The 14,951-nt window shown below is 46.7% G+C and overlaps 1 protein-coding gene across 7 annotated transcripts in view; it reads right to left on the reverse strand.

The window, feature by feature from the left end:
* The window catches only part of TSPAN5 (tetraspanin 5), a 335,779-nt gene that overhangs the window by 12,588 nt on the left and 308,240 nt on the right, over positions 1–14,951 (reverse strand). For all 7 annotated transcript variants that reach the window (XR_015165696.1, XM_086406686.1, XM_086406689.1 and 4 more), the window contains one exon: positions 342–488. Coding sequence is in view for 6 of the 7 variants with exons in the window: in XM_086406686.1 (XP_086262812.1) it covers positions 342–488 (147 nt within the window). In the remaining variant the exon portion in view is untranslated. The remainder of the gene's footprint in view (positions 1–341; positions 489–14,951) is intronic.

Raw genomic sequence — 14,951 nt, forward strand, 5'->3', positions numbered from 1 at the left:
ACATGGGTTCAACCCCTGGGTCTAGAAAATCCCCTGCAGAAGGGCATGGCAACCCACTCACAGTATTCTTGCCTGGAGAATCCGATGGACAGAGGAGCCTGGTGGGCTACAGTCCATAGGGTTGCAAGGAGTCAGATATAGCTTAGTAACTTAGCACGCAGGCACATGGGTAGAGGAGGGTGGTGGTGGGCATCTAAAGTGCTCTTCTAAAAGAGAAACATTACTCAGGCCACAGTCTTGCCAGTGCCTTTGGTTGCGGCTCACTCCTGCCTCGAAAGGGTGTCCTCCTGATGTGAGATGAGGCTCTGGCTCTCAGTGTGTAAGTGGAGTATGGTACTTACAAACTTGAGAAGGAAAGTGTTTTCCCGCAGTGCTCCAATGCACCCAGCAAATCCCAGGATGAACATCACTCCTCCCACCACGAGGAAGAGCCAAACGGGGTCAAAGCCGCCGAGATCGGTGATGGAAGAGATGTTGGACAGAACTCCCTGTTGGACAGAGCAGACAACAGGGCATTGGGAGGCAGGGTCAGTTTTCCAGCATGAACAGATGATTACTGGGGTCTCTTCCCGCCCCACCCCAGGAAAACCTTCACAGGTGATCTGATCACGTCACATCACGTCAAGAAACACTATAAAATAGAGAAAAGAAAAGAAAAAGAGAAGAAAACCTACTTTCTTTCCAAGGGCTAGATGGGTTCATATTTTTAGTAAAACTATATAAAACGAAGACATGATCCCAAGAAACTGTCACTAGACCCTGTACGGAAAAGATATGGTTGTTACCTTTGCTTTCCGTATCTCCAAATACAAGTGGTCTTGAGTAAAAAACAGATGTTTAGGAAAAACACCTTTCAACACCCAAAAGGAGTCATCCTTACAGCCCTGGGGCATGCAGATGCCAGACCAGGGCCAGCTCCGAGCCCTTGGCATTTCTCAGGAAATAAGGGTAGAGCTGCAATCTTAAAGCCAACGTGGCAGACAGCCCCAGCCCCAAGACCCTAAAAGTTTTCCAGAGAAAAACTCACCTCAGGCCTACCCTTGAACTGTCAGGAGACCCCATCAAGCTCATATCCCCAAAGCCCACTTGGGTGATTTGTACCGATGGGCTGCCCATGTTGAGTTACTAGGGTATTTTTTTACTCCCCTTTTTTTAAGGACTGGGATTTAAATGACTTACAAATCAGAGGTTATTCCCCAGCTTGCAACCTGTTTATTCTCCTGCCAAAAGAACCCAGAGTAATTTCATCTCTCCACAAATAATACCACTTCTTTACTGAAATCTTTTTTTAAGTGTGATAGCACATCAAATACCACCCAGAATCTATGTTAGAAATTATATGAGAATTTTTTTCTCTATAATGGAAGGTATATATTTAATATTCATTCTTACAGAGGCCAGCTACTGTTATTTTGAAACCGTGGAAATCTGTGAGTCTTAAATATCCAATATCATCAATATTTTTTTTTATCTTATTAAGTTTGTTTTGAGCTCTCAAAATACCCCCAGAGTACCATGGTATAGTTTGCTATAAAGCCTTTAAAATTAAACAATTTGTTTTCAAAGCATTCCCAACAACCTGGAAGAATAGGAAGCAATCATCTCCTTTTATACTTGAGGAAAATGGAAACAGAGAGGTCTGGTGGCTTGCTGAAGGTCTCACAGCTATTGATTTTTTAGAACCAGAACAGAATACCTACTTCAATAATCCTTGTCTACCAAATGGAGGCTATGTATTTGCTTCCCAGCACTTCTCAGTCAGCACTAATCAACACTGGAGTTTAGGGTTTTTATGTTTTAACCCATTTTAAAGTTGCAGCAATGTTGAACAAGAGAATTTGTAAGGTTTTTGTTTCTTGTGGGGGGCGGGGGTAGGCAGGGATCACCTTAAGGACAATAATAGAATGTTAATAACAGTACACATGAGGCATAAAGGATCCTTACAATGTTCAATTAAACCTTATGAAAAAGGCCAGAGTTTAAATAAAGTCACAAATGAAGGGCTGAGAGAGTATTAAACACTTAGGAATGTAGGGTGTATTCACTAATGTCTGGGGTGACATCATACAAGGCAGCCACACCCTTCATGAAACTGCATAGACCAATGGCTGGATCCAATCTTGTGTTTCTTAGAGTTCCAAGTTCTGAACTATAAATACTGTACAGGGAAAAAGGAAAACACAGAAATACCATAACCAATTCTCCACCTACACAAACGATGCTGAGGGGGGAAAAAAAAAATTGCAAGAGGAGTCAGACAAAATCTAAGTGACAGTAAGTGGTGAGGGTCGCGTAATGGGGAGAAATCAACCTCTCCCCTCAGAATGCCTATGAACATAAGTGTTAATACTTCAGGTCCTGATGTTTCAGACCCACTCAGCCAGGAGAGGAGAGGGCTTTTGGGCTATGTGATAACATTCTTACACTTTATAAAGTCAACTTTAATTATGGGAGACATAGATTCAATTTATCTGGCACCAAGGCTGGAAGAGACAGGAAGAGATGTCAGTTCCAGCATAAAGTGACCTTTCTAATGCCAGCAGGTCTCTAGTGATGGGTTGGAGAAGGCTGCTTGAGAAACCAGGGCTTCCCTTCATGGGGGTGCTTCCCCTCACGTGGGAATCAAAGCTGTGAACCTCCATCAGCAGGGCTCCAGGAGGGATTCTCAAGTGAAAGGGAAATAGGGACTTACTGACCTTTAGGTTCCTTCCAACTTTAAGACCATTCTATGATTTCATCCATGTTTAATGGGCTTGTTGTTTGTGATTCACACCAGAGTCTGAGCAAAGATCAGATTGTTCCCAAACACTCTTCGGTGATCCATGGCTGTACACAAAGAGCTCCGTGGATAACAAGGACAGTTATCTGGGGAATTCAGCAAAACAAGGAACCCAACACACACATATACACACACACACACCTGGGCCTGAAATACCAAGACATTCCCTCCCTTAAAGGCAAAAAAAAGTGCGATTCCAGCTGTCAGTGGATTCCTGGGGCACTGTCCTCTCTGTGTTTAACTTGGAATATGAGAATTTGGCTTCTCAGACAAACTCATTTTCATACTTTTAGATTCCCCAGCCTGCAGGGGCAGTTTTAATTGAGAGGCCTTCAACTGTTTCCATGGAAACAACAATCATTTGGGGCCCGAGCTGGACTGCAGATCCTACTCATTTAATCCTACATTGTGGCAAAAGACAGGGCTGGAGCCAGATACTGAGAGCTCGGAGGAAATAAAATTCTGCAAAGGACAGAAAAGACGACCAAGAACTTTATTTTTAATGAATTCCAGGTAGTTATCTGTTGGAAACCAACTCACATCTTAAAACACAAAGTGTGGCAGTCAATGCCTGGTCTTCTTTTTCTTAGGATTAGGATGGCTTACCTGATTGGAGATAGAAAAAAAGACTTTTTCACCTGTGCAATGCCTCCAAATAGTCACTAAAGAGCAGTCTTACTGCTTCTAACTACACAGAGCAACCAAAGAGGAGCTGAACATAATCCAGGCAACAAGACTGTGGATTACAAAAATGATGGGTAGCTGACAGTTCAGCCTTCTGCTGTCTCAAAGATGGGGTCTTTCCCTGGACTTTTTGATTGTGTTAAGCTCAATTTGACAAATGAGTAAGAAGTGCTAGAACATGCCAGCTGAAGAGTAATTATAATTAAAGCTTGTATAGTTAACAAGATGCCGGAAGGAAAAAAAAAAATCTAAGATTACAGTTAAGTCAGCCAAGGGATTTAAAATAGACATTCAGATTCGTGGTAAATCCTCAGGAATGTGCAAGCCCGCCGGCAGCAGACACCTAGGCTTCTAGGAACCTAGAAGAAGGCACCGCCCTGTTCTTCTGGGAACAGGGCCCCCTCCTCCTTGTAAAGGTCCACTCTCCCCAAACCCACTCCATGAGCTACTCAGAGTTCTCACATAACCCCACCACCTGGGTGAGAGTCAGAAAGCCTGAAATTCCCCTTCCTCAACCCCAGGATTTAGAATAAATATCTGTCTCTAGAGTCTGAAGCTATAAAAGGTTCAACTCTGGAGCCCCATGCTGTGTGTTTTACTTTATAGAGAAAGTCAGTCTGCAGCGAGCAGCGAGTAACGAGAGTAGGGAGAGAAATCCTGCTGATATTAGATCCTGGCCTGACCATGAGTTCTGCAAGTCACTCAGGAGCCTTAGACTCCATGACTGCGTAAACGGGTTCTATGTGGAGCCGATTTGCACCTGAGGAGTTCCACACAACAAAACAAAGCACTGGATACACTGGGCTTTATCGCTGCACGTATGGGTACATACACAGACACACACACACACAAGCACAACCAAAACTAAAGCCCTCTGGAGACAGCAGCATGGAAACATATACACTAACATGTGTAAAATAGATAGCCAGTGGGAATTTGCTGTATGACGCAGGGAACTCAAACTGGGGCTTTGTGACCACCCAGAGGGGTGGCATGGGGTAGGAGGTGGGAGGTTCAAGAGGGAGGGGACATAGGTACACTTATGGCTGGCTAGTTCAAGTTGATATTTGGCAGAAACCAACACAGTATTGTAATTATCCTTCAATTTAAAAAAAAAAAAAGGAAAAAAAGAAATAAAATGTATCCATTTGAGTTTTTATTTAAAACAACAAAAACTAAAGCTCCCAATTTACACTGGAAAAAAAGTGTTGGGGGTGGGCTGGGAAACAGACGGGAAGTGGGATGGGAAGGTGAAGAGACAAGTGTTAGATTTAACGATACCTTTCCTCAGCTAGTTGATATTTCCAGTCCACACAGCGACTGAGTCAGTGTAAATAGTCTCATTCATGTTGACTCACTATCAACTCAGCATCATTTATGAAACAAGCAGTTATGGAAGGAACTTTTAGGTTTTGTCTATGTCACTGACAATCCGGACATGATTTTAGCTCTAGTTCTCCATATTGACTTGAATGTTCCGTCCTTGGGTTTAAATTAACAACTTTTTAAAACTCAAACTTATTGAAAAAAATAAACATACAAAATGTCAACTGGCTGCCCTCCTTTGCACCCCAAACTACTGCTGATGTGAGAACACACACAGCCTGTATGTACCCCACTAGGAAGTCCTCCTCTTCCTCCTGCGTGTATCCTGCAGCAAAGCCCTGGGAGTCAAAGACGTCAAGGGCACTAGATTTTGCATGTAAGCTCAGAAAATATCCTCTGAAGTAGAATCTAATTGGAATAAGGATAAATGGATGAGAAGCAGAGTAGTTGTCTGCATATACTTATTCCTTTAGTCAATTGTGATGGTTGATGTGAAGGTGAAAATCTGAATAGCAACAGCAAAGACAGAAAAGGAAAGAGGCAGAATGAGAGAGAAAGCCAGAGACCAAGACTGCAAGTCACAAGAAGAATATATTCAAATACCACAGTCTCAAGAATATAGGCGGATCTCCTATACACATATTCTTTGTTAATACATTGCATGCATGCTAAGTCACTTCAGTCATGTCAGACTCTTTGCAAACCCATGGATTCTCTGTCCATGGGATTCTCCAGGCAAGAATACTGGAGTGTGGTGCAAACTCCTCCTCCAGGCAATCTTGCCAACCCAGGGATTGAACCCCTCTCTCTTACGCCTCCTGCATTGGTAGGTGGGTTCTATACCACTGGCACCACCTGGGAAACCTGTTCATATATTAAGATTATATTAAGAAAAATTAGTATAAATAAGCATTCATAAGAATTCTTCATATTCATAATATCTGCGTGAAAGTGAAAGTGAACATCACTCTGTTGTGTCTGACTCTTTGCAGCCCCGTGGACTATACAGTCCATGGAATTCTCCAGGCCAGAATACTGGAGTGGGTAGCCTTTCCCTTCTCCAGGGGATCTTCCCAACCCAGGAATCAAACAAACCCAGGTCTCCCACATTGTAGGCAGATTCTTTACCAGCTGAGCCACAAGGGAAGCCCAAGAATACTGGAGTGGGTAGCCTATCCCTTCTCCAGCAGATCTTCCCTATCCAGGAATCGAACCAGGGTTTCCTGCATTGCTGGCAGATTCTTTACCAACTGAGCTATCAGGGAAGCCCGTACTATCTATACCTGTATCTGTATTCTTGTGACTCTCAGTCATCTCCAAGTCTATAGCTGTTGCTGCAGCAGGCAGCAGAAGCAAAAACAAATTGACCATAGCAAAGTGCTGCTATAAAGACAAAATGAACAGCAGTCAATTTAAAAAGTTGAAACAAATACTTTCAGCAAATTAGCCAGTCCACAAATTGGCTATAAGACAACTAGCTCTTGGCGTATCAATCTGGAGTTTTTAAGTGATGATTCACCAGTGAAAATAGGAGATTTCCACTATCCCCGAAGTACTAGACGGTATCTCGCAGAACTAAGCAAGGAGACCAATAGGTGTCTAAGAAATAAGATACATTAATGGAACACAGCTGAGGCAATATCATTATAACAGAAGTTTAGAGAGTCAACAAACAAGAAAGGTACTGATGTGCATCTGTCACCATACAAGGGAGACTGAAATTCCAGCCACTCAGACAAACCTGCTCTAGGGTGTGGCAGAGAGCATTCCAGTCTCCTTCTGCACGAACCATCCTGTCCTCAAGCTCCCTGGCTCACCTGCAATTTCCCTTGGAATCCAGAAAAGGGGTAGTATATAGACAAGAGCTGGGTTCGATCCCTGGGTTGGGAAGATCCCCTGGAGAAGGAAATGGCAACCCACTCCAGAACTCTGGACTGGAAAATTCCATGGACTGTATAGTCCATGGGATCACAGAGGCAGACACGACTGAGCTACTTTCACTTCAGACAAGAGCTACGACAAACCTAGACAGTGTGTTAAAAAGCAAAGACGTCACTTTGCCAACAAAGGTCTGTAGAGTCAAGGCTATGTCCTTTCCAGTAGTCATGTATGGATGTGAGAGTTCGACCATAAAGAAGGCTGAGCGCCAAAGAATTGATGCTTTTGAACTGTGGTGCTGGAGAATACTCTTGAGAGTCCCTTGGACAACAAGGAGATCAAACCAGTCAATCCTAAAGGAAATCAGTCCTGCATATTCATTGGAAGGACCGATGCTGAAGCTAAAGCTCTAACACTTTGGCCACCTGATGTGAAGAACTGACTCCTTGGAAAAGACCCTGATGCTGGGAAAGATTGAAGAAGAAGAGGGCCTCAGAGGATGAGATGGCTGGATGGCATCACTGATGCAATGGACATGAACTTGGGCAAACTCCAGGAGATGGTGAGGGACAGGGAATCCTGACATGCTGCAGCCCATGGGGTCACAAACAATTGGACACGACTTGGCAACTGAACAACAGACAAGGGTTAAATGTAAGACAGACAGACAGAGAGGATGCTGCAGTATAGACTACGTTGTCTTGACTTTCAGTTGCACTACTTACACCAGAGTGATCTTGGTTAAGGTACCAAACCTGCCTAAACCTCAATTTCCACATCTGTGAAATGGTACCTTACATCATAAGGTTACTATGAGGATGTAGAAAATAATCCAAGTAAATTCAAATATTAGGCTACGTCTTTGGCAAATAACAAGAATTCAATCAAAGTTGATCAGCATCATCATTTCATCATTACTAGACCAAGAGGACGACAGCGGATGCTATAGAACAGAGTCCCTGGCTCACGGCCTGTTAGGAACCGGGGCCACACAGCAAGAAGCAAGCAAGCCAAGCCTCCTGTGCCACTCCCCCGTCACTGCACTACCGCCTAAACCATACCGTCCCCCCGGCCCCAGCCCATCCCATGGAAAAACTGCCTTCCCCGAAACCGGTCTCTGGTGCCCAAAATGTCGGGGACCGCTGCTATAGCAGCACGCTGGAGGGGCCTCTAACCAACAGCTTTGGAGAGAAATCTATTTTGCTCTGGCACTTGGCCTGCGGGACCCTCTTCCAAGAAAGCCACGCCCACGTAGGATGATGTCTTACGGAGGTGGGAGGAACTGACCTGCCAATCAACCTTCTTTCTCCAGAAATGGGAAGTCACCTGAAAGGCACTCAGAGTAAAGGCAGAAGGGAGAGAGAGGTCAGGAGTAAGCAGAAGCCACGAGTGGGTGGGAGCCAAGAGTACAAAGAAGTGGTGAAGCAGAGGAGAGAGCAGAGAGAAGCAGCCAGGCGCAGGTCGGCCGCCACGTGGCCGAGATTACACACCTCAACCAGGCCAGGGGCACAGCTGCTGCTTAGAAACCCGACCAGGCACTCTGGTCACCAGGGAGTCACGGGTCCTGGATTACTTTCCACTTACTAAACCACGTCCCGTTCTCGGTGAGGTCTCATCCTTCAGTGGTCTGAGAGGCCTGGTAAGTCTCAGTGTGCGTGTGCTCAGCCACTGCAGCTGTGTCTGACTCTGTGCAACTCCATGGACTGTAGCCCATCAGGCTCCTCCGTCCAGGGGATTCTTCAGGCAAGGATACTGGAGTGAGTTGCCGTGTCCTCCTCCAAGGGAACTTCCCTGCCCAGGGATCGAACTCCTCTCTCTCACATCTCCTGCCTTGGCAGGCGGGTTCTTTACCACTAGCACCACCTGAGAAGACCCTGGTATGTCTCAGTCAGGATGTGAAAAACCAGCCCATCTTCCCTCCAGCTTCCATCTACTCATCAGCACCTCATGCATTCAATAATCTCTGGAATTTAAGTCATTTCTTTCCAGGGTTCTGCCATCAAGGACTATGTTCTGAGTTACTGTTTCTTCCTGTAAGAGGTTTCTACACACGTGCAGATACGAACATGCAAGCGAAGCTCCAGGAGGGTTTCAAACCCATAAACCTCAGGAGTATCTGTGGTTTTCCCCAGCAGCACAGAGCGACCTCTGTGTGCCACCTGGCAAGCTTCACTTTCTTTTCTCTCAACTCACATAGCAAAAAAAAAAAAAAAAGCAAAAATAGCATCAATAAGCCCCCAAGGTCTGGGACTCTTCTGCTTTGGCATATACGAGCACATTCCTTCCAGCGGCTGGATGAGAAACAGAGACAAGCCTATGGAATGTGCAGGCACAGCCAGGCCAGATGGGCCCCTTTGAGATTTATGATCCTGCGTCCCACCTCACCCACCCTCTCTACACTACACTGGGTGAAACGGGCACCAGTTTTCCTAGAGTAAGAGGGGGAGCAGCATTTCCCTACTTGAGAAAGAATGCCAAGACAGGACAGTTTCAAGAAAATGAGCTACTTGGAGGGGGTGGCCCTGGAAAGCTGGTGACAATGACCACAGGAAGTCCAAGCTGGGCCACAGGGCCACCTGCCCCCAACAAGTCATCAGAGATCCTCTACAGATGTTACAGGACAAAGTTGCTCTGCACACCCCAGAACCCCCGTCTGTCTAAGGAACTGCTGCAGAATCCAGGGAGAGGATGTAGAGAGACAGGAGCTTGCTGGGACCTGAGCAGTTCAGAGAGATGTAAGGGCGCAGGGCAGCATAACTCACAGCCTGGCAAAGAGACACGAGGTTAAAGGAAGACCAGACGCTTTCAAGACATGTGGTTTCCCGTATTTTTCTTGTCAGAAAAGGTCATGGTGAGATTCAAGTAATCCTTTCTTAAAGATAAAAAATGGCCATGACCTGCTTTTGTGGTGAGGAAGAAGAAGAGAGACAGCTGTCTCTCAGGGCTCCAGAAAATCCTGCAACCGAGCCTCCGATGGGGAGGCCAGCCATGTGGTGCCCTCGCTGGTACCGCGCTCAGGCCAGGAAACCACCACCACCACCTGGGTGGAGCAACTGCCTCTTCGAACAAGGAAACACAGCCACCTGTGAAAGTGTCATTTTTCAAAAACCCAGCATGTTCCGAGCCACTCTCCGGGTATTTTGTGTCCATGTGCAGAAGATGAGAAACATATCCAGAATATTCCTAAGTAAAAAGTTTAAACTGAAATATGTAATAGAGACTCTGATCACAGTGTCCCTGCAACTAAAGCCAAAAAAAAAAAAAAAACCCAAACAAAGTCTAATGTAGTGGTAGGTGATCACTGTATCCTAGAGCTTCAGAGATGCACAACTCATTCAGTTCCTGAGCAAACAGTTTCCTGGGAATCACCTGAGACGCGCCAGATACTGTGCAAGTCATGGATATTCAGAGTGAACGTATGGGGACACCCTCAGGAGCTAGTCTAGAGGGGGGACAGGTTAGTAGGAGGGTTCTGGGAAGAGGTATTAGTGTGTGTTACATGAGTGTACACGGGAGGGGCAGAAGGTCATGTCAGCAAGGGCAGAGACAAGGTGGACCTGGCCCACCGCGGGGTGCACATGTGACTGTCACAAGTGGTGAGAGGAGACAGAGGCTGGCGGAGCATGGCTGGGTTTGACTCTGAAGGCATTCTGAGCAGAGGAGGCTCACGTGTGAATTCAGAAAGCTCACGCTATGGGCTAAGGAAGCTGTTGGGGGTCCTGTGGTGATGCTGAATTGTGGGATGAAGGCCCTGTTAAGAGCTACACGACTGAGCATTGACTGCCAGGCTCAGAGCTACCTGGATAATTTCCCCCTCACAGTTAACTTTCCAGGTATGACTATTTTCCATGGCAGGACACAGACCCAGAGATGGAGTAACTTGCCAGGCGACCCAGGTGAGAAAGTGGCAGAGCAGGGGTTTGAGCCCAGAGCAGTGTTCCAACCACAATGCTCTACTGTCTAAAGAGAAAAAGCAGCAGTGGGCAAGACTGTTCTTGTTTCCAGTGTAACATCATATGTGCGTGCATGCGTGTTAAGTCATTCAGTCGCGTCAAACTCCTTGCAACACTATGGACTATACAGCCCATCAGGCTCCTCTGTCCATGGGTTCTCCGGGCATGAATACTGGAGTGGGTTGCCATGCCCTTCTCCAGGGGATCTTCCTGACCAGGGATCAAACCCAAGTCTCTTATGTCTCCTGCATTGGCAGGCAGGTTCTTTACCACTAGCACCACCTGGGAAACATATACCTGTCTCTAAAATGTTAAGAAAAATATGATAGTCTTACCTCAGACTTTACTGATCACGATCTGAAAACCGAAGTGAATAGGAGATGACCTCCTACTGTGTGCGCATGCGCACACGCGCGCGCGCACACACACACACACACACACACACACACACACCACGAAGCAAAGAACTTCCTTCTCTTGCACACCTCAGTGAAATCAAGGGGGTGAGGGGCTGGGTTATGGTATGAGACTTCTCAGCAGTTGCTGTGTTGTGTGACTCCACTTCCTAGATAAGGGAGCAGATTTCTTTTCATCCAAAAGAAAGGAACTACCTAGTAAGGAAGTTTCAAGAGGATCCCTGAGGAAGCTCGGAGACACCAGGTCTGGGCAGGGGTACTGGGTGGCCACCTAGAACAGGGATGCCCACCCAGAGGAAGGGAACTGCAAGGCAGAGGGACCCTGGGGAAACTTCAAAAGGGCCAAGGCACCATCCCCTTTACCACCTGCCAGGCTCAGAGAGCAAAGCTGCACCCACATTTCTGCCCTGGCAGGAAGTGGGAGAGAAACCTCTGGGGGATTGGGGAGGGGGGACAGGAGGAAGCAGGGGGCAAAGGCCCTTCCTCTCCAGGGGCCCAAGGTTGACTGTGCCAGGCAAGGCAAACATTTTAAAGCAAAGTGAGGTTTGGGGTTTCAATTTTTATCCAGCCCTGTCTAATAACTGGGCTTCCCTGGTGGCTCACATGGTAAAGAATCTGCCTATAGTGCAGAAGACCTGGGTTCAATCCCTGGGTCAGGAAGATTCCCTGGAGAAGGAAATGGCAACCCGCTCCAGTATTCTTGCCTGGAGAATTCCATGAACAGAGGTGGGCACCAGTCCATGGGGTTGCAAAGAGTCAGACATGACTGACTACTATTTTCATTTCTAATAACTGGGCCTGGACTAGTGCCTAAAATGAGAATGCATGTATGCTAAGTCACTTCAGTTATGTCCAACTCTGTGCAACCCTGTGGACTGTAGTCACCAGGCTCCTCTGTCCATGGGATTTCTCCAGGCAAGAATATTGAAGTGGGATGTCATTTCTTCCTCCAGGGCATCTTCCTGGCCCAGGGTAGGACTGCGGTATCTGAGGGTGGACAACAAAGACACTCAATTTTTGATCCACCTGAATTTTCATTCCTGATAAATTTCTCTGCAAAAAAGTTTACAGGGACATACAAAAAGAGAAAAATTAAGTTTTTTTTTCCCCTAACATATATCATGCCTTTGCTGAGCATACTGTTTACAACACCTCAGAGCATAGGCTGACTTTCTAGATACTCAACAAAAGCTGTTCAGTTTGCAGATTTTCAACTGCAACAGAGAGCCTGTGGGGATCACATGGACAATTGAGAAAGAGATGCAAACTTACATTTCAGTCCACGAAATGAAGCCTTCAAAAGTATTCTCGGCATCTCAGAAATGTCTCCTTCAAGTACTTTTTCAGGGGAGGCAAGCATTTTTCTCTTTAAGTTACCTGGGTAACCGCATCCACCTACCACTTCCCTCTGGCTACCTTGACCACCACCGTTATGAATTGCTTGAATCACTGAATCTCCTTGTCTAGCTTTTCCTTCCTGGGAAAAATCGGCTAAGTTCTTCCAGGTTGAGCCTATTGTACAATCGTGACAGGCAGCAACCGGAGGGTTCTGAAGTGAAGACTGGCATTACAGACAGTGGTCAGGGGGAAGGCCTCCAGCAAAAAGACTCACCCTTATCCCCAGGACAGCCAGGGAGAAAAGTGATAAAGACTAGAGAGCTCCTCTCATGGCCATCCCACCTGCCAGGGCCAGCACTGTGCCCCCAGCTCATGGGGTCTGCCACAATGTATACAGTTCTCCCGCACATTCTCATTCACATGGTCACGAGCACCCGGATCTGACCATGCTAGACCTGAGCATAATAAACTGAAGAAGACAGGCTCCTGCCCTCAAAGAGCTTCCAGGTCAGACAAGCCAGGCCAGGTTTGCCCTCCACGCAGAGGGCTGGTGCTGTGTGAGCGGTGGCAGGAGGCACAGGAGAAACCAAGAGCTCACACTGAGGACCAGGGAAGCGCACTTTTCCCACTTGGAAAAGCCGAGTCTCCCCCTTGCCCCCAACAGTGTAGCCCCACTTACGACTGTCAGTGATCTATCACCCAGCCTCGTGCCCCTACCTAAGAATTAAGTCAAAAGCATTACCATGGGAATTCCCTGGCAGTCCAGTGGTTAGGACTCCTCGCTCCCATTGCCGAGGGCCCAGGGTTCAATCTAGGTTGGGGAACTCAAATTGCATAAAATCCCACACAAAGCAGGGAAAGGGTATAAACACTGGGCAAAACGGAAAAGGGAAGATATCCCCAATTCTTCCCTAAGTCAAGACAGACATACACAGATTACCGCTTATACACCAGAAATAATTTTTTTTCCCCCTGGATGTTAGAAATCTGCTGTTTCTACACTGAATGAACCCCTTACCATATCAGATACCAGAAACCACATATCACTTTACTTCCTTTTAGGCTATAAGAACTGATAATATGCTTACTAGAGGTCTGAATGATAGAGCCAGGGTTGAAAAGAACGCTTTCATCTTCCCTTTGCACATTCATTCTCCCACAAGCAATGTTTCTTGAATGGTATTACATGTCAGTTAATGTTCTAAGCGCTAGAGTGTAGTAGTAAACAGAAGTCCCTGTTTAGGGGGGTAAAAAAAATCCGTGTGAGTGGTAAGTCCTTTGACAACACAGAATGCGGGGAAAGCACACGGAAGGGGCTGGGACTAACGTGAGAAGTGGCTGCTTCAAACAGGCCAGGGAGGCCCACAGACGAAGGTGGCCCTGGAGCAGAGACCAGGAAGCAGAGGAAAGCAGCTGTGTGGGACCTCTACAGAAGAACACACCTCTCAGGGGCCAAGTGGCACGAAGACCCTGGGGTGGTAGGTCCATCCGAGACGGCGGAGGAACTCAAGACGATGAGCTGGGGCTGGAGCGCATCAGGGGCGGGCGCAGCGTGGGAAAGAAGGACCAGGAAGTAACAGTACTGTACTCAGCTTTGAGTGAGACGGTAAATGCACTGGAGGGCTCGAAGTAGAGACGCGACAGGATTCTGCCTTATGCTTGAATCACTCTGGGCAGTCCAGTGGTTAGAAGTCCACGCTTTCACTGCTAGGGACCCAGGTTCAAACCCTGGTCAAGGAACTAAGATCTCGTAAGCTGTGAGTGCGGCCAAAAATAGAAAAAGTAATAATAAAAATAAATAAATAAATTAAAGAATCACTTTGGCTGCTGTTTGGAGACGGCCAGGGCTGGGAGTGGAGGCACGAGAGCAGAGGCTGGGGAACCGTGGAGACGTCTGCACTAACAGAGGCAAAAGCCTGCAGCTTAGACTAGTGTGTAGAAGTGGAGGTGGTTGGAAGAAATCATATTCTCAGTGCAGTTTCAAAACAGAGCTGACAGTGTTTGCCGACAGACTGAATGTGGTATGAGAAGAAAAGACAAGGGTGTCAAGAACACCCAAACAAGTGAAGAGGACCGAGCCGCCATCTCCTGCAACTGGGAAGAGAAGGTGTGAGGGGAGAAATCGGGAGTGTTTCTCTGGGCTATGAAGCTCCAGAAGCCTGGCGGGCCTTTCAGCAGAGATGCTGGGCATGAGACTGGGGTTCAGAAGAGGGCAGGACCACAGATGTAAATTTGGAAGTCATCAGTGATCAATGATGCTTGAGGCCCTGAGCCTGAATGAGAATTCCCAGAGCCTGAGTGAAGAGAAACAAGGGGCTTCTCCAGAATTCAGAAGTTCAAGAGGCAGCTGGACTTTGCAAACAAGTATGAGAAGGCACTGCTAATGAGGTATGAAACTCAAGAATGTGATGGATCTTGGAAGCCAAGTAGCAAAGTGTTCCTAGAAGAGAAGAATGATTAAACATGCCTCAGTCCTCACTTGACTGATAAAGGTTTCTGGGTACCTGGGCAAGAAAATGATGTTCAATGAGAAAGTGCCAGCAAGGTTCATATGAGTCCTAGGCTAGTTATTCAGAG

Source organism: Bos grunniens, chromosome 6, assembly GCF_055505025.1.
Source record: "Bos grunniens cultivar Pamir isolate PY7600 chromosome 6, Bosgru_T2T1.0, whole genome shotgun sequence".
NCBI classification, from domain to species: domain Eukaryota; kingdom Metazoa; phylum Chordata; class Mammalia; order Artiodactyla; family Bovidae; genus Bos; species Bos grunniens.